The sequence below is a fragment of the Saccopteryx bilineata genome, chromosome 3 (assembly GCF_036850765.1).
Source record: "Saccopteryx bilineata isolate mSacBil1 chromosome 3, mSacBil1_pri_phased_curated, whole genome shotgun sequence".
In the NCBI taxonomy this organism is placed as follows: Eukaryota; Metazoa; Chordata; class Mammalia; order Chiroptera; family Emballonuridae; genus Saccopteryx; species Saccopteryx bilineata.
The window spans coordinates 153,842,354-153,865,715 of NC_089492.1; the positions used below are offsets into that span (position 1 = coordinate 153,842,354).

Sequence of the window (23,362 nt, forward strand, 5' to 3'; positions counted from 1 at the left end):
ATAAACATTTTCATAATGTTTATTCTTCCTATACATGAACACGGTATATGCTTCCACTTGTTTGTATCTTCCTTGATTTCTTTTATCAATGTTTTATAATTTTCTGAGTACAAGTCTTTTACCTTCTTGGTTAAATTTGCTTCTAGGTACTTTATCTTTTTGTTGTTGTTGTAATAGTGAACGGGATTGTTTCCTTAATTTCTCTTTCAGACAATTTTCTTGTTGGAATATAAAAATGCCACTGATTTCTGAATATTAATTTTATATCCTGCCACCTTGCCGAATTTATTTATCAAGTCTAGTTGTTTTTTGACTGAGACTTTAGGGTTTTCTATGTATAGTATCATGCATCAGCAAATAATGATAATTTTACTTCTTTTCCAATTTCAATGCCTTTTCTTTCTTCTTGTCTGATTGCTGTGGCTAGGACTTCCAGAACTATGTTGAATAAGAGTGGTGAAAGGGGGCATCCCTGCCTTGTTCCTGATATTAAGGGGATTGCTTTTAATTTATGCCCATTGAGTTGATATTTGCTATTGGTTTATCAGAGATGACCTTTATTATGTTGAGGTATATTCCCTGCATTCCTACTTTGCTGAGAGTGTTGATTATAAATGGTTGCTGGATTTTTATCAAATGCTTTTTCTGCATCTATATAATCATGCAGTTTTTATCCTTCCTTTTATTTATGTGATGAATCACATTTATTAATTTGCAAATGTTGTGCCAACTTGTCTCACCAGAATGAATCCCACTTGATCATGATGTATGATCTTTTTAAAGTATTGCTGGATCAGTTTGCTAATATTTTGTTGAGAATTTTAGCATCAATGTTCATCAGGGATATTGGCCTATAGTTTTCTTTCTTTGTAGTGTCTTTACGTGGTTTTGGAATAAGGATAATGCTTGCTTCATAAAAGGAGCTTGAAAGTCTTTCTTCCTCTTGAATTTTTTGAAGTAGCTTGAGAAGGATAGGTGTTAGTTCTTCTTTGAATGTTTTAGTAAAATTCACCTGTGAAGCCATCCAGTCCAGGCCTTTTGTTTGCTGGGAGTTTTTTTGATAACTGTTTCAATTTCATTTGTTGTGATCAGTCTGTTTAGGTTTTCTGATTCTTCCAGATTGAGTTTGGAAGATAATATGTTTCTAGGAATTTATCCATTTCACCTAGGTTGTCCAATTTTTTGGCATATATATCTTCATAATATTTTCTTACAGTCCTTTGTATTTTTGCAGTATTAGTTGTTACTTCTCCACTTTCATTTCTAATTTTATTTATTTGAGTCCTCTCTCATTTTTTCTTGATGAATCTGGTTAAAGGTTCGTCAGTCTTGTTTACCTTTTCAAAGAACCAGCTTTTGATTTCATTGATCTTTTATATTCATTTTTTAGCCTCTATGTCATTTATTTCCGCTCTGATCTTCATTATTTCCTTCCTTCTACTTCTACTTCCTCTGGGCTTTGTTGTTCTTTTACTAGTTCTTTTAGATGCAAAGTTAAATTGTTTGAGCTTTTTCTTGCTTTTTAATGTATGCTTGTAATGCTATAAACTTCCCTGTCAGGAGTGCTTTTTCTGTGTCTCATAAATTTTGAGTTGTTATATGTTAATTTTCATTTGTTTCAAGGAAATTTTTTATTTCTACCTTCATCTCATTGTTAACCCATTAATGTACTATTTAGCCTCCAAATGTTTGAATGTTTTTCAGTTTTTCTATTGTAGTTGATTTCTAGTTTTATGCCATTGTGATCAGAGAAGATGCTTGATATGATTTCAATCTTCTTAAATTCATTGAAACTTGTTCTGTGTCCTAACATGTGGTCTATTAGAGAATGTACCATGAGCACTTGAAAAGAATGTATATTCTGCTGCTTTGGGATGAAATGTCCTAAAGATAGCAATTAAATCCTGATAGTTAATCTAGTATGTCATTTAAGGCCGCTGTTTCTTTGTTAATATTCTATCTGGAGGATCTATCCCTTTAAGTTAGTGGGATGTTAAAATCCCCTATTGTAGTATTGCTGTTGATCTTGCCCTTTATGTCCATAAAAATCTGCTTTATATACTTAGGTGTTCCTATATTAAGTGCATAAATATTTACAATGGTTATATCCTCCTGTTGGATTGCTCCCTTTATCGTTATGTAGTGACCTTCTTTATCCCTTACTCTATAGTAAGGCCTTAGTTTTAAAGCCTATTTTGTCAGATATAAGTATTGCTACCACAGTTTTTTATTCATTTCCATTTGCATGAAAAACTTTTCCCATCCCTTCACTTTCAGTCTATGTGCATCTTTTGTTCTGAGGTGGGTCTCTTGTATACAGCATATATACGGGTCCTGTTTTCCTATCCATGCAGCCACCCTATGTCTTTTGATTAGAGCATTTAATCAATTTACATTTAAGGTTATTATTGGCATGTACTTATTTATTGTCATTTTATTCTTTAATCTGCAATCCTCTTTTTCTTGATTTTTTTCCTTTGCTTTTTTTACAGCAGGCCCATTAACGTTTCTTGCAGTACTGGTTTGGTTGTAATGAATTTCCTGAGGTTTTGTTTTTTTGTTTGTTTGTATGGGAAGCTTTTTATTTCTCCTTCAATTTTAAACAATAGCCTTGTTGGATAAAGTAGTCTTGGTTGTAGGTTCTTGTTTTGCATCACTTTGAATATTTCTTACCAGTCTCTTCATGGCATCAAGTGTTTCTGTTGAAAAGTTGGATGTCATCATCCTTATGGGGGCTCCTTTGTAGGTGATTGCCATAACTGCTTTTTTCTTGCAGCTTTTAGTATCCTTTCTTTGTCTTTTAACTTTGGCATTTTAATTATGATGTGTCTTGATGTAGTGCTCCCTGGGTTACTCTTTAATGGGACTCTCTGTGCTTCTTGAACTTGTGTGACTTTTTCCTTTATTAATTTAGGGAAATTTTCAGCTATGATTTCTTCAAACAGATTCTCTATCCCTTGTTCATTCTCTTCTCCTTCAGGAACCCCTATGATACAGATGTTGGTCCTCTTCATGTTGTCACAGAGCTCTCTTAGAGTTTTCTTGGTCTTTTTGTGCCTCTTTTCATTTTGCTGCTCTACCTTCTGTGCTTATGTTTATCTTTTCTTCTAAAACACTGATTTGATCCTCTGCTTCATTCAGGCTGCTGTTGATTCCTTCTAGTGAAGTCTTCATTTCTGATATTGTATTTGATGTTTCTGACTGGTTCTTTTTTTTCAATGTTCTTTTTGATACTTTCTATCTCTTTATTTGGGTGCTCATTATGTCCAGCCATTGTTGCTCTAAGATCCTTGAGCATCCTAAAAATCATTATTTTAACTCTGCATCTGGTAGTTTGGTTACTTCCATTTCATTTAGTTCTTTTTCTGGGGATTTCTCTTGTTGATTCATTTGGGTCACATTTCTTTGTTTTCCCGTTTTGTCTATTAGGTAGCATTGTCTGACTTTGAAATTTTTGTGGTGTCTTTTTTTATTTTTTTATTTTTTCTTTTTTACAGAAACAGAGAGTGAGTCAGAGAGATAAACAGGGACAGACAGACAGGAATGGAGAGAGATGAGATAGTTTTTCATTGTGCATTGCAACACCTTAGTTGTTCATTGATTTCTTTCTCATATGTGCCTTGACCGCAGGCCTTCAGCAGACCGAGTAACCCCTTGCTGGAGCCAGCGACCTTGGGTTCAAGTTGGTGGGCTTTTGCTCAAACCAGATGAGCCCGCGCTCAAGCTGGCGACCTCGAGATCTTGAACTTGGGTCCTCTGCATCCCAGTCTGACGCTTTATCCACTGTGCCACCGCCTGGTCAGACTGTAGTGTCTTTTTTTATGAGGAAGATGGGCTCAGTGGTACTGACCTCTAGGCCACTTGTTTTCCTTGTTCTAAGAGTGCTTCTTGAGGGTACTATTTTCCCTTCTGTTTTATGTGAGTTTTGAATGCAATAGGTCATTTTGTGGGTATAGTTATTCCTTCAGGCTGGCTGGCTCTAAGGGTTAACTTTGATCATGTATATTACACACTGCAATGTCTGTCCTGTTGTCCTATTTATTCTCCACAGTGTCTGATGCCTGCTAGACTCCTTCTTTGGGCGTGCTGCTTGTGTATTAAGCTGAGTCTATGATTGGTGCTGTCTGCCACCTACTACCAGTTGTGTTGTTTCTAGATCTTCTTGAGTTGGCATCAGCCATTGTTTTTAACCTGCTGTGTGCTATCTGTATGCAGCTACAGCTCTTTTCATTGTTTATGTCTGCATTTTCTGTGCCTGGGTAGTATGGGAGGGGCAACCTGTATATATGGATCAGCTTCCTCCTGCTAGAGATGACAGCAGCTCTGAAAAAGCCTGAAGCTTTGTAAGATTTGCCTTCACTTTTCAACTGCTCCACCTCCTCTTGCAGCTGCCTGGTCTTCCCACATTGTCTTCTGTAGAAAAATTGTAGTGTGGGCCCAGATTGGCCTCACCCAACCAGTGCCTCTACAGGTTGCAAGCTTGTTGGATTAGGGCAGTTGAGGTTGTGATACATTAGTGGGACCTTGTACTTAAGGGGTCTCTTGGTCAGGAACTCAGTACAGGGAATGTGGCCCCTGCTTCAAGGGCCTAATCCCTCAGCCACTGCTGGATACTCATTTTTTTTTTTTTGTATTTTCCTGAAATTGGAAACGGGGAGGCAGTCAGACAGACTCCTGCATGCACCCGACCAGGATCCACCTGGCATGCCCACCAAGGGCGATGCTCTGCCCATCTGGGGCGTTGCTCTGTTGTGACCAGAGCCATTCTAGCACCTGAGGCAGAGGCCACAGAGCCATCCTCAGCGCCCAGGAAAACTTTGCTTCAATGGAGCCTGAGCTGCAGGAGGGGAAGAGAGAGACAGAGAGGAAGGAGAGAGGGAGGGGTGAAGAAGCAAATGGGCGCTTCTCCTGTGTGCCCCAGCCAGGAATTGAACCCGGGACTCCGGCATGCCAGACCGATGCTCTACCACTGAGCCAACCAGCCAGGGCCTGGATACTCAAATATTTTTCTCCCCAACAAAATGAGCAGCAGGTTCATATCAAGTGGTGCCTACAGTCCCCTCTGCAGAAGTTCTTACAGCCAGTGAGACTCTGGTCTCAGGGAGGAAGAATGAGACAATCTTCTTCTGGGGCTGACTGTGCCCCCTCAGAAAGTGTCTAAGCCCCTCGACCAGATCCAACAGTAGACTCACAGGGATCCACACTTTATTTTTTTTTTTTTCATTTTTCCAAAGTTGGAAACGGGGTGGCAGTCAGACAGACTCCCACGTGCACCCAACCGGGATCCACCCAGCATGCCCACCAGGGGGTGATGTTCTGCCCCTCTGGGGCGTCGCTCTGTTGCATCCAGAGCCACTCTAGCGCCTGAGGCAGAGGCCACAGAGCCATCCCCAGCACCCAGGCCATCTTTGCTCCAATGGAGCCTCGGCTGTGGAAGGGGAAGAGAGAGACAGAGAGGAAGGAGAGGGAGAGGGGGAGGGGTGGAGAAGCAGATGCGCGCTTCTCCTGTGTGCCCTGGCCGGGAATCGAACCCAGGACTCCTGCACGCCAGGCCGACGCTCTACCGCTGAGCCAACCGGCCAGGGCCGGGATCCACACTTTAAATTTATTCATTTTTGAGAAGAGAGAGAGAGAAAGAGAGAGAGGAGGGAGGAGCAGGAAGCTTCACCTCCCATATGTGCCTTGACCAGGCAAGTGCAGGGTATTGAACTAGCGACCTCAGCATTCCAGGTCGATGCTTTATCCACTGCGCCACCACAGGTCAGGCTGGGATCCACACTTTAAATGTCCATGCTCCAAGCCTCTCTCCTTTCCCTCTGTGGAATATATTTCAGCAGAGCAGGATATCCAGCACCCGGGTGAAACTCCTTCCTACCCAATGCTCATGAGCCGCTGTGCCTATGCTGATCACAGAGAGCGGAACTCGCTTCAGCTGGGCCAGGTGTGAGGAGCCCTTCCTTAGGATACCACTGTTGTAGGGGTTGTTAGGTCCTGAACCAATGCTCTTTGCAGCTGGGCACTGGATGTGCCAGCCCTGGCCTCCCTATCAGAAACTGGTGCAGACCAGTGGGAGATACTGCCTGTGACTGGCCCTTAGCAACCTTCTTGGAACTACAAGCCATCCAGAGTTTTTGGCTGCCCCTGCTGGGCCCAGGTGCACATGGAAATGCCATGCTGCACACCTAGGCTGGCTTTAACCCACACTGGACCTGGGGGAAGGTCTGCTTAAAAGGCCAAGGCTCCCTGAGTCCTGCCTCCTGAAGCCTCTGTCTGCTGGTTACCTGTTGGGCTCAGCCACTGAAAATACCTCTGGTAGAGTCTGGAGCCTGTGGCAATTCAGGAATTAAGAAGGGTGGTGGGTGTGGCTCTGCCCTTCAGCTCCAGATGTCAGTCTGTGCAGGCATTTTTCACAGACCTCAGTAGGATACGGCCCCAGTAGTTCAGTGGGTATGGGCTCTGAGACTCAAAGGTGTGGCCTGCATACACTCTGGACAGTTTCTATTGAGTCTCCTGTTAGGCAGAATCACCAGTCTTAAACTCAGGAGCATGTAGGGGAAAGCTCCAGCCTCAACACCAGAAAACTGAATCACTAATGTGCCCCATCTTCCTGGCTTCTCACCACAATCCCATCACCATGACTGGAATTGGAGAGAATCCCGAGGGTGGGGCAATTGCTTCCCCTCAGACTGATGCTGCTCAGAGGGGATTGCTCCACCCAAGAAAGATGGCAACTGCAGTATTGGAGAATGACTCAGCACAGAGGTTCTGGTGGCTGTCCCCCACAGTGTCTCTCCCTGGGCCTCCAACTTTACACTGTCCTCATACAACTCTAGTCCTTTCAGCTCTCTTCCATCGGAGCCCAGGTAAGTGACTATGAACAAGATTTTTTGTGCTGGCCCTTTAAAATGGAGCCTACATCTCCGAGAGCTCCATCTCTTTCTCGCAGACAGAAACCCATCTGTTTTTACCTCCAAATGCTGTGTGGCTACCTCTTCTAGGCTCTGGGGCTCTAGGCTGGGGCTCCAGGCCTGTGGACCCACACCTCTCAGGGCGATCCTTCCCACAATGAGAGTCACCCCACCCCGGACCCTCAGCAGGAGTGGGGCAGCCCTTTCTTCGTTTCCCCCCTTCCTACCAGTCTCTATGTGGCTTCTTCTGTGATCCTTTGTTATAGATTCCTCTTCATTTAGTCCAAAATTCGTTTTTCAAGATGATTGTTCTTAAATTAAGTTGTAATCGAATTTGGTCCTGGGAGTTGGCAGTTGGTACGTCCGCCTATTCCATTGCCATCTTGAAATCTCCCTATTTAACATTTTTTAATGGTAAAGTTTTAGAGATGGAAACCAGATTAGTAGTTCCCAGTGGTGAGGGGTAGGTGGGGCTGAGGGGTGGGTGTGCCTCTCAAGGAGCAATATGAAGGAGAGTCTTGTGGTGAGGGGACAGTACTGTATATTGATTGTGGTGGTAGCTACGCGTGATCAAGTGACATAGAACTATGCACACATTGTTTCATTGTTAGTTTTCTGGTTTTGATATAATACTAGAGTAATATAAGATGTGGACATGAAAGAAACTGAATAAGGGGTACATGAGCCAGCTCTACTATTTTTGTTATTTCTGGAGAATTAATATTTCAAAAATTTTAAAACTTTTAAGTAGACTGAGAGAGTGAGTATATTTGTTTAACTTCTTTTCCCTGCTAATCTAAATCCCTGAGAGAGTTAAACTCCTCTAGTTATGGTCTTTTATTGTTCATCGTTCTTATGTGGTGGAACCATCTGAGGCTTTCAGAATGTGAAGTAATAGGACATAATCAAGAGTCTCAAACTGGAGCTTCACAGCCTTATCTGACCTACAGATGTGTTCCATTACTAAAAACAGTGGAACGTTCTTCATTGTTAGAACTTTTCAAGTTAGCTACTGGCATTTTAAGGAGATTTTTCTCTGAAAAATGAGAGGAGTTGGTAACACTGGGCTGTCACCTCCACCTGGCAGAGAGATGCTGTCATGGGCAGCAGCTTTAGATCAGACTGGACTCTCCAGTTTGACAGCTTCCCCTCCAGGAAGCCAAGGGTCTGCTGTCATTTAGCCTCACATGTGCCTTTTTTCTTACACCCGTACACTTATTTATTCATTTATGCTACTTGCCTGGCCCCTGTAGGTTTTCAGTGTGTAGCCACTAATCTAGATGGTAGCTTTCTAAAGATATCAGTTTTATGAAATCCTAGGCAGCCCCAAAGTAATAGAAAAAAAATGCATATGTGTATATATGAACATCTCATGGGCTACTTTATAGTAAACAAAATACATTATATCAAAAATCAGTTTTACACACTTTATCAAGAATCACTGTTACATTAAGTTAATCATTATTAGTTGAATGGGCTACTTTATAGTAAACAAAATACATTATATCAAAAATCAGCGTTACACACTTTATCAAGAATCACTGTTACATTAAGTTAATCGTTATTAGTTGAAAATCTATGCCAGACCCTCTACTAGCTTTGTGGATACAGGATAATTTAAATAACTCCTATTCCTGCTATGTTAAGGGCTACAGTAAAGAAATAGGGGCTAAGAGGAGAAAACATCCATTATGCCTAGGGAAATTAGGAAAAACTACAAAATAAAGTAGCACTGCAGCTCAGCCCTGGAGAGTGAATAGGAGATAATCAGAGGAACAGCAGGAGAGAGGGCTTTCTGGCACAGAAAATGGAACGTGCAAAGGTGACCAACTAGAAACAGACACAGATTGTCAAAATGATGAGATATTATCATGGCTGAGGTTTAGGGATGGACCCATTGAGGTGAAGCTGGAGATTTGATTGAGGCGAGACCATGAAGAGCTTCAAAAGCCATGTTTTAACAGAAGAATTGTTCCTGGGGATAATGCAGAACAGATAAAAATATTTTAGTACAGGACCAATGCTCCTATCAGATTTTTTTTTTTTTTTTGGAAGATAATCCCAGCACTGTGAACCCTTTTGTGCCAGGTTTTCCCTTTTTTACTTATTATAATGTGGTTATAGTTTTAGATCAATTAATTAATACACTGGGTAACAAAATTTTTGTTGCATCCACAAAAACACTTGTTCTTACCTAATTCAAGTGTGCTGATCTAAAATCCGACATTAGTTTTTCTCTGTAAGCTACAGATTTTTTGCAATTCAAGATTTTAGGTTTTCATCTTATTGTAAAATTTTCAATATTTAGTTTAACATTATTCTATTCAGGCCAAAATTTGCGTTTGTAGCTCTTGCGTTTGTGTACTTGTTGAGGACAATCTCGTTTGATGCTCCATCAGTAGTCTGCTCATCAGTAACAGCTCCAAGATTTTCAGGAAACTTATCAAGGTGACTGTTCAGGAAGTGAATTTTTACGCTCATGTTACATCTAATGTCGCAGAATCCTTTGAACCAGAAGTTCATAGTTTTCTGCTTTTTTGTTGCCAAGGAAGTTCTTTGTAACTGCCACAAAAGACTGCCATGCTGCTTTCTCCTCCTTATTTATCTTCCTGGCAAATTCTTCATCACGTATGAGGGTTCAAATTTGGGGTCCATCGAATACACCTGCTTTTACCTTCTCGAAAGACAAGGCAGGAAAAGCAGAAATAATATGTTGAAAGCATTCACTTTCTCTATTCAAAGCCTGAACAAACTGCTTCATTAAGCCAAGTTTCATGTGAAGTGGGGGAAAAATGATCCTGTGTCAATTAACTACAGGTTCATTCACAATATTTTGCATCCCTACTCTAGAGCTTCACGTTTCGGCCATTCCTCTGTGTCCAGTGTTTCTCCCAAGCTTGGGTGTCCCACAAACACAAAAAGCAAAGATATTTTGTGAAACCTCTCTGTTGTCCTAGCAGGAAATTTACCATTTTAAGATCCACACAAATGATTCAGTTATGCTCCTCATACTTCAGAAAGTCAAGGACAATTTTTATGTCATTCTTACTAAGTCATTCAATTTGGGTTGACTAAACTGCTGAGGGGATAATGACTGCTTGGCATCAGAAAAAGACTCTTCAGATTCTACAACCATTTCTTCATGCATCTTATCAAAATACACTTGATCACCATGTTCACTTTCTACGTCCTTAGAAGAAATAAAACCATTGAAAACTGGAACCGGGAATGTCTCAGAGTGTGGGATAGGTCATATTGCTGAAGGAATATTAGGATATGAGATCATATGCTGTTTTTTCTTGCCGATGCCCTTTGTGTGGATCAGACAGAAACAACAGTCACTGCTGTGGTCCTTAGGTCCACGCCAAACCATGGGAATACCAAAAGGCACCTTTGCGTTTTCCTTTTGTCCAGTCAATGAAGTATTTCCTCACAATTATGACACACAATATGAGGAACCCAATTCTTGTCTTGATCACCAAGGGGAACTTGAAAATAGGCAATATATGCACGTGTCACAAATGATGAAATATTGCGCCTTTGACGTTGAAGTGTGTAACAGCCACATATATAACAGAAGGTGTCAGGACTATTCTTACATGTACGCCTACTCAAAGAAGCCATGATTCAATCTTAAAACAAAATAAGAGGGTGTTTTTATCAGATAATAATTTTTTTACATTTGAAAACAACTACAATTATGTAAAAATGATGTTTGTAAAACATTAATTGCCTTGTGGTTATGTTCAATCCAAGAGTCGTTGCCCTTGAACTCCAATTTAAAACCCAATGCATGCCATTACCTGTAACAAAAAGAAATTAAAATTGCATAAAAACTAGAGCATGCACCAAAAAATGGATTTCAGATTTGGAATTAGCGATGCAGAAATATAAACAGTTCTAAAACCTCATGCAACAGAAAATGAAAAAAAAAATTATTCCCCAGTGAAATCAATAAAGATGATTTCAATACAAGAATACTGTTGCCAGGGGACTGATGCAGTTTGGAAATCAAGCATTTGTTGAGTTCATACTGATTGCTGAGTGGGAAGGTGCCATAGCCTCTTCTTTAATGTTATCATTCGGCCAAGACCAGTGGGTGCCCCAGGATGTGAGGCACCATGTTGGGCATCACGGCATCCACACAATGCCAAGCAGGCAGATACCCTGCCTCCCAGTTACTGGTTGGTTGAAAGCTTATGAACAACTGTGGATATTTATCCAGGACCCACAGTATACTTGGCAGGAAGGAACATGCTTGACTGTGAGATCCAAGATTTGTCATTTTGGATCCAGATCTTTTCTTGTAATGTCTGTGTTCAGACTTAGCCCAGACCAGATTCTGCGGGGAATGTGTTACTGCAGCCAAAGGAAGGGAGACAGCAAGCAGGTCATTTAGAATAAAGCCAGGACTCTTTCAAAGGTATATTTGGTCCTGGCCACTAACAAAACCAACAAGATATTTCTTGAAATCAAAATACGAAAATTTAATAAACCATCCAAGAGAATTGGGCTTAAATCATAGCATATGAAATTTAGAGAAGATTTAAAGAAAGAGTCTCTGAAAGGAAAAAGTAGTATAATTGAGAGCCCAAGATAGGTGCTGCATTCCCCTTAAATATTTTTTGTTAGAAAAGAGAAATTGTAATCTTTTGAAAAGTTAAATATTTTTTAAAAACTCATTAAACCGATGGATTTTTTTCTGTTGATTTTTTTTACTCAGTAATCAAATGTGAACACCCACTAAGTCCAACTCATGCTGAGTTGGGTGACACAGACTTCTCCGTGATCTCTCTGGTGTTTCCATGTTGCAGACTCAGTGGCACTGTGTTCTGTGAATGGCACATGGTCCAAGAACTCTCATAAAAGTTGTCAAAAGTTATAGCATCGTGTCAACCGATCTATGTTACTCTTTCAGCAATAAGTTAAGATTTTAATTAAGTTAATGAAAATATCTTTGGTCTGTAAACATGACAACAAGTTGGCACACTGAAAGTTTAAATGTATGTAGCCTGGTCTTCTTTCGGGAAGGCCTTCCCAATACATCTTTTTCTATCTTCTTGATTCTGTGTCTTCAAAGAGCCTGCCTTCTATTAGCCCTAGTCTGCAGGGATGACCACCCTGGCCTGCTGTCTGAGTCTTCCCCGCCCCGCCCTGCTGCTGCTGCTCCTGCAGAGGCATGGCCACTGCGCAGTGAGCTCAGAACAACCATTGGCCCCAAGGACCGCACAGAGACAAGTCAGGGGTAGTTCTCTTGACCACAGACTGGGCCACCAGAGCTCCTCGGGCTCCCACCCTTAACATGATTCTTTCTGGCGACATGTTCTCTACTCAGATGACTAAAACACAAATATATTCAGTACTGATCCCAGGGGCATCATAAGCCTCACAGCCCTCAAAGCAAAGCATGAAGGAAAACCTAAAATTCTTGGCTCTCTCAACTGTTTTAAAAACAAGTAACAGTTATGCTAGTAGAACTGTCATTTTAATGAATTTTCTAATTTAAGGAAGGAAAACATGGAAGAATAAGGCTTTTCTGCTGATCTAATTCAGATCAGAGATTCTGTCTCCTTGGGCTGGTGTGTATCATTCCTGTAGGACAGCAGTTGACCACGGAAGGTGGCATGGCAACTGTGTAATGGCTGTTTTCCCAGGAATTAGAGTGCTGCTTTTCAAAGAGTCACTTTGTGGCGCCAGCCTCAGGGAGCACCCCAACCTTTGCTGCTGTCGCCTTGCATACAGTGCCCTGCCCGGGCGCGCACAGCACCCGTGCACGCCCTCTCTATTGTTGAATTAAAGCAGGTGGAGTACACTGGTTTGTGATCAAAGCCTTTGGCCATCATGTAAAACCAATCAAATGCTCTTTATTCATCCTAATTCAGTCTTCGGCCACTGTATCTAAAGTGTAGCAGGGAGACACATCTCTTTCCTCCACATGTTGCTTCGCTTTGGTGGGGTTTTCAGATTTTGGTTTACTTTTATTAGGAAGAGGGGGGTGTTTGTGTTTTGGAGCTTTTTCCCCAGTGTTTTGGAGTCCCCTGACAAATTATTAACATGGTTCCCAGGTGTTCATGTTTGGTCAGAGTCGAATAATCTTTTTTTGTTTTTATGACTTTGTTGATTAAAAGCCATCTCAACTCCACCAACAGAAAAGATGAAGTTCAGTTCATAAGGGAAGAGAGCAATATGACAGCCCTTTGATCATAACCTTCCCTTCCCTGCCTCTGTCTAAGGAGCCAGGACTTGTCACTCAACACCAGACACAAGTCAGAAGCTGCAGCTCAGGCAAGGCACACATAGACGGACACTGTCTAACACTGAAGACTTTGTCAGACTGTAGATGCGGACCATGACATTGGTGGGAGAAATGAAAACGACCAGGGAAGGTTATGTTCCAGCCTGCTCTTTCCCCTCACCCTGCAGTTCAAAACGTGGCTTTTATTTTCAGATACATCCTTCAAGACAGTGTCTTGTCTTGTCATGCTTCTAGGAAGCAGGTTCCAATGAATGTTAACCCCTTAGTTGCCCCCAGGGCCCCCACACTAAGGATTTATGAGATTCTGTCCTTGGGCAGAGCATTTGGCAAAGATTTAAGAGCTGGAAGAGGAGTCCTTTACCTTGTCCCGGCTGAATCGCACTTGAGACTCCACTGACCGGCTCCTGGCCCTGGCCTTCCCTTATGTGCAGTCCTGTTGAAGCACTGGTCATAGTAGGAAGCAGCTAGCAAATATTTGCTGACTGCATATAAAAAAAGTGATCCCTGTATTTCTGGATTTAGAATTCGACCTCAAAAGAACAGATTTACATGGGATTCAATTAAAATAGACTTTGAAAATGTTGAATATTATGTGAGTACCAAAACTTTCTTCTTGTCTCAAATGCCCTTTGAGTGAGTGTGTGCTATTTGAATTTTTGTAGTTAATTAATTACCATTCAAAAATGTTTATTTTTCCTATTCTTTCTGAGTATATAACTTCCCGGAAAAGTTCAATATGAATGTGAATATAAATTATAATTTGAAATATTACTGCTCTAAGCCAGCTACTCTAGTAGGGTTGCATTTTAAAATCTGGAATGTATAAAAACATGTAAGTGATAGATACTCACTTTTTACATAAAGGGCTCAAAGGGAAATTACTGTTTACTCAGCATGCCGGCTCTTATAAAGGTGACAGCACTCGACTCTGACCGGGAAGAGGCAGAAAGCAGGACAACATAAATTCACTGGTTCCGGCCCTGGCCGGTTGGCTCAGTGGTAGAGCATCGGCCTGGCATGCAGGAGTCCCGGTTTTGATTCCTGGCCAGGGCACACAGGAGAAGCGCCCATCTGCTTCTCCACCCCTCCCCCTCTCCTTCCTCTCTGTCTCTCTCTTCCCCTCCCACAGCCAAGGCTCCACTGGAGCAAAGATGGCCCGGGCACTGAGGATGGCTCTGTGGCCTCTGCCTCAGGCACTAGAATGGCTCTGGTTGCAACAGAGCAACGCCCCAGATGGGCAGAGCATCGCCCCCTGGTGGGCATGCCGGGTGGATCCCAGTCAGGCACATGCGGGAGTCTGTCGGACTGCCTCCCCGTTTCCAACTTCAGAAAAATACCAAAAAAAAAAAAAAATTTCACTGGTCCCTCGGTCTGCAGAACTCTCCTGCAAGGCTGTGACAGCGCAGAGCAGAGCACTGTTCCCTTCCTCGCAGCCCACATTTCAGATTAAAGCCAACACATATTTTCAATGTTTACAAAATATTTTTGAACCATTTTGGATTTCCTTGCGTTTTTGTAGGTAATTAGATTTGGGGATGCTTTGGAAAAGGTATTCTGGAAACACCATCAAAATAGCAACAGCTGTTCTGGAATCCCGCTTCCTTCTCTTCTAAAATGGCCACACAGATAATATGCCCAACTACCAAGGGGCACCAACTTTCACTCCCAATTTTATTTACATAGATGTAATATTTTTCAACCATTAGGATGCCTTTGACCTTGATGATTGCTCTTCAAGTGCCAAGTGATGGTGGGCAGATGTGCAGCTGTGCCCTCTCTCTCCACTGGGGGAGTGACAGCTTGCTGGTGGTGTTAAGTGTTTGCTCACTTGGCTCTCCTTCCCTTTCCTTCCTGGGGCCTGTGGGCTGGCAGCACCGTGGTCCAGCAGGCCAGCTGCAGAGTCTCGGTGCCCTCCAGCAAGGGCAGCAGCAGCGGCAGCAGCAGCAGCGGGAGCAGTTCATCCAGCGACTCGGAGAGCAGCTCCGGATCCGACTCAGAGACTGAGAGCAGTTCCAGCGAGAGCGAGGGCAGCAAGCCGGCGCACTACTCCAGTCCAGAGGTGAGGCCCGCGCTGGCTCTGAGCCCCTGGGGACCCCCGGTTCTCACACCCCCGAGGCCTTTGTGCTGTGGCAGCCAGAAACCCAGCTGCCACCACCCCTTGGCAGCTGTTGGGTTTGTTCAGACTCAGCATTTTCCCAGCTCTGTCCCTCCTCATGGTTCTCTTCATTACAGAGCTGCCTTGGAGCACAGAAGCCTCATCTTTCATTGTCCAGAAATCTCTATCTTAGCTTCCAGAAATTTCCAAATATGCTGCAAATATCACTGACTGGAAATACCCCTGTGAATCAGGTCTCCCTCAGGGTCAGCAAGGCATGACCAACCAGGACAATTTGGGAAGTGGGGTCACCTACAAGTCATGGGGAAAGGAGCTTCATGGTTTAGACATGGCAAGATCTTTCCTTTTGTACTTTATCACAGATTAGAAGAACAAGAGCTTTAAGTATTAATAAAACCTTTTTAACTGTGTTTTCTTTGAGAACATATAAAAAAGAAAAATTAGCATCACCCAACAAATAATAATGAAACCTTTTATAGCTATAATGAGTATTTATATAGGAGATTTAGATGCCTCATATAAAAACATTATAAGGAACCAATAAAAACATTGCTATTTCTACTTTAAAGGGGAAAATTAAATAGTATGTTAGAGCATGGAGGTTCTTGGGAGAGGTTGAGAGCAAATTTCTCAAGTCCACGGTTTTGTACAGAACTTTGATTTCTAAAGAAGGAATAAAATACAGTTTCTTCTTGCGTGTGTAAACAGTGGACATTACCATGGAACACAGGGTTGAATTTTTCACCTAACAACCCACTCTATCTCCTTGAGGCCAAAATTTCTAAATAGGCTCTGAAATGAAACCAAAGCTACTTTTGCAAACCATAGCAGTGAGAGGGAGCCCCATGATCAGGGGTCACTTCTGCATCCAGCTTTTGTACCTGTTTCTTAGGATGCTTGAAAGCAGCTGTAGTTTTCTCTGAAGCCCATGGAGTGGCTCTTAAATTCCCTCAGTATTTTCCCCTTCTAGGGTCCCCTCAGGAGGCAGAGACTTCTGCAGGGGCCTTGAGACACCCTAGAAAGTAATACTTCCCTATATTGCCCCTTCCTTCTTCGGTGCCCTTCTGCTCTGCTCCCAGGGCTCTGCGTGCACCCTGAAGCAAGCCGTCTCCTGTGCTTTTTGCTGCTTTCCATGAAACTCACCTTCTTTACATGGGGTGGCTCTTAGCAACATTAACCTGTAAAAGCCACAGGTTGATATAACCCCGACTTTCCCCAGAAACTAAATTATTATTCCTTCTTTATAATTTGATTCATTCATTTATTCACTCATTCAGTATTCATACAACAAATATTTGTCAAGCATTTGCTTGACTCTGGGCTACAGCAATTAGCTGACATGTTCCTGTCCTCATAGAACTGGCATAATAGAGAAGTTAAACAGGCTTCTTCCAAGCCAACTTTATGCAATAATTTGTGAAGAAACTCCATAATAGTATTAATTATAAGAAATAACTGGGTTCCAGGGACTTAGCAAAAGGGAAGGCGAGAAGTGGAGGTGGATAAAAAGTGTTAGTGTCTGTGAAGACCTCCCTATCTAGGCTTTTCTCTGTGCCTTTAAAGGTTAAATTCATGAACAGTTGAGCCTTATTTCCATACTGAATGTGACATCTAGAACTCATGAATGAGGCTGACACCTAGCCTAAGAGAAGTACAGTTATCAGGTGCTTTAAGCATGTTCTTTCTAAATGTCACTGAGATAATTACAAAGACTTGAGCTCCTTGGTGATGAAAGGAAGCTCTTGTCATTTCTTCCAGCAGCTATGAGAAGCCCGTAGCTTTGGAGAGAGAGCTCTACAAAAGCCAGCCTCAAAGTGTAAGTTGCCTGAGGCTGCATATAGTCTCCAATCTCTTGATTCTGTACGCAGAGAGAATGCAGAAGTGGCAACTGCAGTATTAGCCACCCATACTAAGGAATGTCTTAGTTGGAATAAAATTTAGGTTTCTTTTAACATTTTTCCCAAGATTGATACAGATGCCTGACCTTTTCAGAAATAAAGGGAATTTGCAGAATGAAAATTGCAAATAAGGGAAGTAGCATAATGGGGCTGACCCTGCACAGTGTCCCTGTTTCACTCTACTGAGCCAGCCCAAGTCACCTTATAGAGAACAGGGAGGTGTGTGTCCCTGAACCCCATGTGACAAGGGAGCTCTGTGCAGCTAGACCTCACATTCCACTGTGCAGACTGGTTTCTGCTGCCTAGAAGCAAAATGATTCTGATTCTCTCTTCCTCTCCTGGCAGCATCCTGATGTGGGGGGGGGGTGTAGAAGGAGGCCCTCCTGATGATTCAAGGACCCTGCATTCTCTCCTTCAATGTGCCAGCAGCAGAAACCCATGGAGCTCAGCTGCGTTTCATGGCTGTGCTTGTAGACAGCCACTGCATTTTAAGTGGCTCGCAATAGTATACTGTCTCACCTGCAGGCTGGCGTAGACAAGCCACTGTAAACACTGTTTTCATCATGCAGGCCCCTCTCTATGGCCTGTTGTTTGCTGAGTGTTCTCAGTCTAGTTTTTTTCACTTGAGTTCCATGTTTTTCTCTGGCCTGGTACATCCTTACATGTCAGCACTTTGCAGGGGACAGCGCCTTTCCCGTGGCTAGCACATCTATACCCACATACATACCTGCCCAGACAATGGGCACAAGAATTTGAGGAGGGCCAGTATTAAGTAGTTTTAACCCATCTAGTTCCTCTAGGTCTTCACTCAGCCCATAATATTGCTCATGTAAACTGTGTTTTCCATTGTACATTTCCCAAACTTACCTGACCATGGAAACCTTTCTCATGGACTGTATGAACTAAAAGCACATTTAGAAAAATGTTTGCCTGGATTGTTCTTAAAGAGCAGCAGACATGTGAAGCAAGCTATTCATCAATTGAACAAGCTTCTCCTTATCTAGGTGTCCATGGGGGACATGACATGAGCATGATAAAGGGTGCCATGAAGCAGGGCCACATGGGTGGGTAGAGGGTTATGCAGGTCAGAGCGGATATTAATCAGGGAGGATAGTAGTGGCTGAGGATATACAGCAGCCAGCAAGCAAACAAAACTCTGGGCAGAAACCCTGATGGATGGCTCAGGAAGTAGACCACGCTAGTAGTATGCCAGGGACAAGGGTCCCAAGCCCTGAGTTTCCGCCCCCGCTTCATTGCCACTTAAGTCTTCGTGGTTGAGCTTCCTTGGCCACAATTGCCCCATCCCCAAAATGGCAGATATCTGTGGGCTGCCTAATCTGTGAGGTTGTTCTGAGGAGTAACTGATTCAATTTGAGTGACAGCCCATTGTGAGTTATTCTTAGGAGCAGAGCCATAGCAGTCTGCCTCCGTAGCCTATTGCAGACACTGCAAGGGACACAAAGAAACAAACCTGGCTTCTGCCTGACAGAAGTGTTAGACTTTGATGAAGACACAGCATGCACACATGAAACAAATATGATCATTCTGTGCAGCTGAGGATACTAAAGGCACAGGTATTGTTAGGAGAGTTAGTGGTATTCTACAAAAATCAGACCTCATTCTATCATTTTAGGTTGAAGACTAATTTTTCTTAATGGAATGAGGTACCCTTTCTTGAAGTCACACTGGATGGTGATGGGAGATTAGATGAAGCAGAGGTGGGAAAAACCTGGTCTGCAAATTAGACAGATAAGAGGCTTAGTCTCAGTGGTGCCTTGGAGCTCTGCAGCTTTGGACATGTCACTTAACCTCTCTGATCCTCATGTACAAAATGGAGGGGAGTCTTTCTTATCTGTGTGGATTAGGTAGCATAATTGAAGCGGGAGGTACCTGCAGGTGTTCCAGCAACAAATGACTGTGAGGTGATAGATGCCTTGAATGCCAGTCCAAGAAATTTGAATTTCATTTGAGAGGCAATAGGAGATCACTGAAGATCCTTGAGAAAGAAAGTATGATTTAGTAATGTGTTGAAAATGGTACTTCAGAGTGACGTCAGAGAAATGGTGCCGTGAGGAGTGCTCCCAATATCTTCCCTTGAAATTTCAACAAGTTCAACACTTAAAGACAGAGAAAAAATCTCAGGAGCACCTGAAATATACACACACCAGACAAAGGTATGATTGGGCAAAAAGGTCTGAATATATAATTTCCTCTGAAGGAAATAAGATGGAGAACGGGGTATTTTACTTTCCTCACTGATCTGAGGAAGGGCGCTTTTGTCTGAAGATGAGCAAAGCAGAGGGTCTGAGGCAAAGGGAAGGAGCTGGGTGAGGGTGGATGATCAAGCAGAGGAGAGAATGTACCAGCTCTACCTGAGATCATGGACGAGGGGCGTGCATGGGCTGCACACTCCAACAAATGTTACCGGTGCGGGGTGCCTGCAGGAGCCAGCACTGGCACCAGCAGCTTTGTGCACTCCTGGCTCCATGATCACGGGCAGTGTGCCAGTGGCTCCACCAGGCACCACAGACATGGACGTGCATAGGCGTACGTGCTCCTGGGCTGGAGGGCTTAGCCTGAGATTATCAGCAATAGACATCTGTGTGGGCTGTTTGTGCATTCCCAGTTCCATGACCATCAGCACGGAAAGTGCACAAGGGCTAGGATCCCTGGGCCTAGGACTGCCCAGGTAGGGTGCCTCTGCAGGGCTGATACAGGCTTCAAAGTGCATTCCTGCATTCCCAGCTCTGACTGAGATCACAGGCGCTGTGCACCTTAGTGGGTGGGTGCAGACCTCTGTGTACACTGCTGAAGTCATGGGGGCTGGGCACATACATGGCTTGCTGCAGACTACCAAACAGTGCACAAGGTAGAAGCCTATGGAGATTAGACCTGTGGAGTGCTGAGGCAAACTAGACATACCTGGGGACCCTTAGGCGCTTGATCAGCAATCAGCACCCAGCCTGCAGAAGGGTGAGATGTGCTAGACCTGTCCACCAGCCCTTAGAAAGGCACTAGAGCTGTAATCGGCTCCCAGCCCTGCCTGCTCTTGCTGGTACAGCCTTACCCAGAACTGTGCTTTGAGCAGTACTGGACGAAGGACCTGGCCACTCTTAGAGCCTCTTGCTCTGCAAACAGTGGTTGGGTGAAACCTTAAAGCCAAGTCCCCAGGCTGCTAGCTCAGGTGGTAGAGACGTGGGAAGAGGCATCTGGAAAACTGAGACTCCCATTGTCAGAGCCTCCAAGCCCTAACAAGCCCCGCCTACCAACGGGACTGAGGCCCAGCTTACGTCATTACCACAGTGACACAACAGCAAATCTCTGCTTCAGAGCCCCACAGGAGCAAAACCTGTATTACAGCGCCACCTGCTGAAAAAAGGAAGAAGCTACCTCTCAAAACCAGGAAAAAAATTACATTTTCATAACTCTTTTATTCTTTTCATTTTGGTAATTTTATCTTCTTTCCTTTTTATTCTTTCCTTTTCCTTTTGAACTTCATTATCCATAATTGTTACATTTTTCATTCCTGTTATTTTATGAGAGTTTCACTTCATAAACCTTTACATTATCCTTGTTTTTGTTTTGGGGGCTTTTTGTTTTGTTTTCTTTTTCTTTTTTTTCTTTTTCTTTTCTCTCATTTGATTATCATTTATCAACAAATTATTATATTTTGGTTTCATATTTTTCTTTGTGGCATTTTGCATCTTTTCTACTTCATTTTTTATCTCTTTTGTCATTTTTCCTCCGTTCCTGTTCCTTGTTCTCTGCAGTTTTTGTTCCACTTTTCATTATAGAATTTTCATTTTTTCCACTGTATCATTTCAACTTTTATTTTTAAAATTTTCTCTTATTAGGGATAACAATACCACTCTCAAATGCCATTAATAAAAAAGAAATCAAATATCATGGATACAAAAGACAGAGAGGTAGCTAGATAGATGATGAAAAATCTTTTCAAAAAAATTTTCAATTGCTTGGAAACGTTGGAGTTAAATGACAAAATTCAAAATTGAAGTCCTAAAAATACTCAGGGAAATACAAGAAAGCATGGAAAGGCAATTTAGAAAGCTCAAAAAACAATTTAATGAACAAAAAGAATACATCACCAAGGAAGTTAAAACTACAAAAAGGAACCAAACAGAGATGAAAAACTCAATACATGAACTGAAAAACATGATAGCAAGCTTAGCTAGTAGAAGAGGCCAAATAGAGGAGAGAATTAGTGACATACAAGACAGGCAACTAGAGATACTACAGAGACAAGAGGAGAGAGACTCACGGGTTCAAAAAAGAATGAGAAAGCCCTACAGGAATTGTCCGACTCCTTCAGAAAGAGCAACATAAGAATAATGGGTATATCAGGAGAAGAGAGAGAAAATGGAATGGAGAACATATTCAAACAAATAATAGATAAGAACTTCCCAAGCCTGTGGAAAGAATTAAAGCCTCGAATCCAAGAAGCAAACAGAACACCGAGTTACCTTAACCAAAACAGACTTACTCCAAGGAACATCGTAATGAAATTATAACAAACCAATGGCAAAAAATCATCAAGCAGTTAGGGAAAAGAAAAATATAACATATAAAGGAAGGCCCATTAGACTATCATCAGATTTCTCAGCAGAAACTGTACAAGCCAGAAGAGAGTGGACCCCAATATTTAAAGTAATGAAAGATAGGAACTTCCAGCCAAGAATACTATCAAAGCTGTCCTTCAAATACAAAGGGGAAATAAAAACATTCATAGATATAGAAAAGATGAGAGAATTTATCACTGGAAAAACCACTCTTCAGGAAATACTAAAAGGGATTATCTGACCACATACAAAGAACAAAACAAAACAAAATCACAAATAAAAGTGCAACAAGATCAAAATAAAAACAAGATTAATCTGTGACAACAAAAACAAAAAAGGGGAGAGGGCAAAAATTAACAGTAGCAAAGGAGGATGGAATTCAGAAGCACTCATGAGATAATGTACTACAATGAATAAGATATATATTCTTTTTATTACCTAATAGTAACCACCCCTGAAAAAATACACTATAGAAACACATGGCTTAAAAAAAGAAGAAACAGAGGAAAGAAGTATAGAATACAACCAAACAAAAACAAATGACAGAAAAACAAAAGAGCAGAACCAAACAAGATACAGAGCTATCAGAAAGCAATATGTAAAATGGCAACAGGAAACCCTCAAGTGTTAATAATTACATTAAATATAAATGGATTGAACTCACCAATAAAAAGGCACAGAGTAGCAGAATGGATCAATAAAGAAAATCCAACTCTATGCTGCATTCAAGAAACATATCTAGCCTGACCAGGCGATGGCACAGTGGATAAAGTGTTGGACTGGGAGGCAGAGGACCCACGTTCGAGACCTTGAGGTTGCCAGCTTGAGCGCGGGCTCATCTGGTTTGAGCAAAGCTTACCAGCTTGGACCCAAGGTCACTGGCTCGAGCAGGGGTTACTTGGTCTACTGTAGTCCCAGAGTCAGGCACATATGAGAAAGCAATCAATGAACAACTAAGGTGTCGAAACGAAAAACTAATGATTTATGCTTCTCATCTCTCTCCGCTCCTGTCACTCTGTCCCTATCTATCCCTCTCTCTGACTCTCTCTATAAAAAAAACACATCTAAGTTACAAGGATAAAAACAAATTCAAAGTGAAAGGTTGGAAAATGATTCTCAAAGCCAAGAACATCCAAAGAAAAGCAGATGTAGCCATACTCATATCTAACGATGCTGACTACAAGACAGCAAAAGTAATCAAAGAAAAGAATGGTCATTTCATAGTGATAAAGGGGACATTGATTCAAGAAGACATAACACTTTTTAATATATATGCACCAAACCAAGGAGCACCAAAGTATATAAGACATCTACTAACTGATCTAAAAATAAAAGCCGACAAAAATACAATCATACTTGGAGACGTCAGTACACCGCTGATGGCTCTAGATCGTTCATCCAAACAGAAAATCAATAAAGAAGGATTGGCCTTAAATGAAACACTAGAACAATTGGCTATGATAGACATCTTCAGAACATTTCATCCCAAAATGCCAGAGTATACATTTTTTCCAGTGTACATGGAACATTCTCAAAAATTGACCATATGTTGGGTCACAAAAATAACATCAACAAATTCAGAGAGATTGAAATTATACCGAGCATAT

At 42.1% G+C, this 23,362-nt stretch overlaps 1 protein-coding gene across 2 annotated transcripts in view; it reads left to right on the forward strand.

The window, feature by feature from the left end:
• Positions 1-23,362, forward strand: part of AFF3 (ALF transcription elongation factor 3) — a 719,747-nt gene that overhangs the window by 629,887 nt on the left and 66,498 nt on the right. For both annotated transcript variants that reach the window (XM_066267825.1, XM_066267826.1), the window contains one exon: positions 15,037-15,223. In XM_066267825.1, the coding sequence (XP_066123922.1) occupies positions 15,037-15,223 (187 nt within the window). The remainder of the gene's footprint in view (positions 1-15,036; positions 15,224-23,362) is intronic.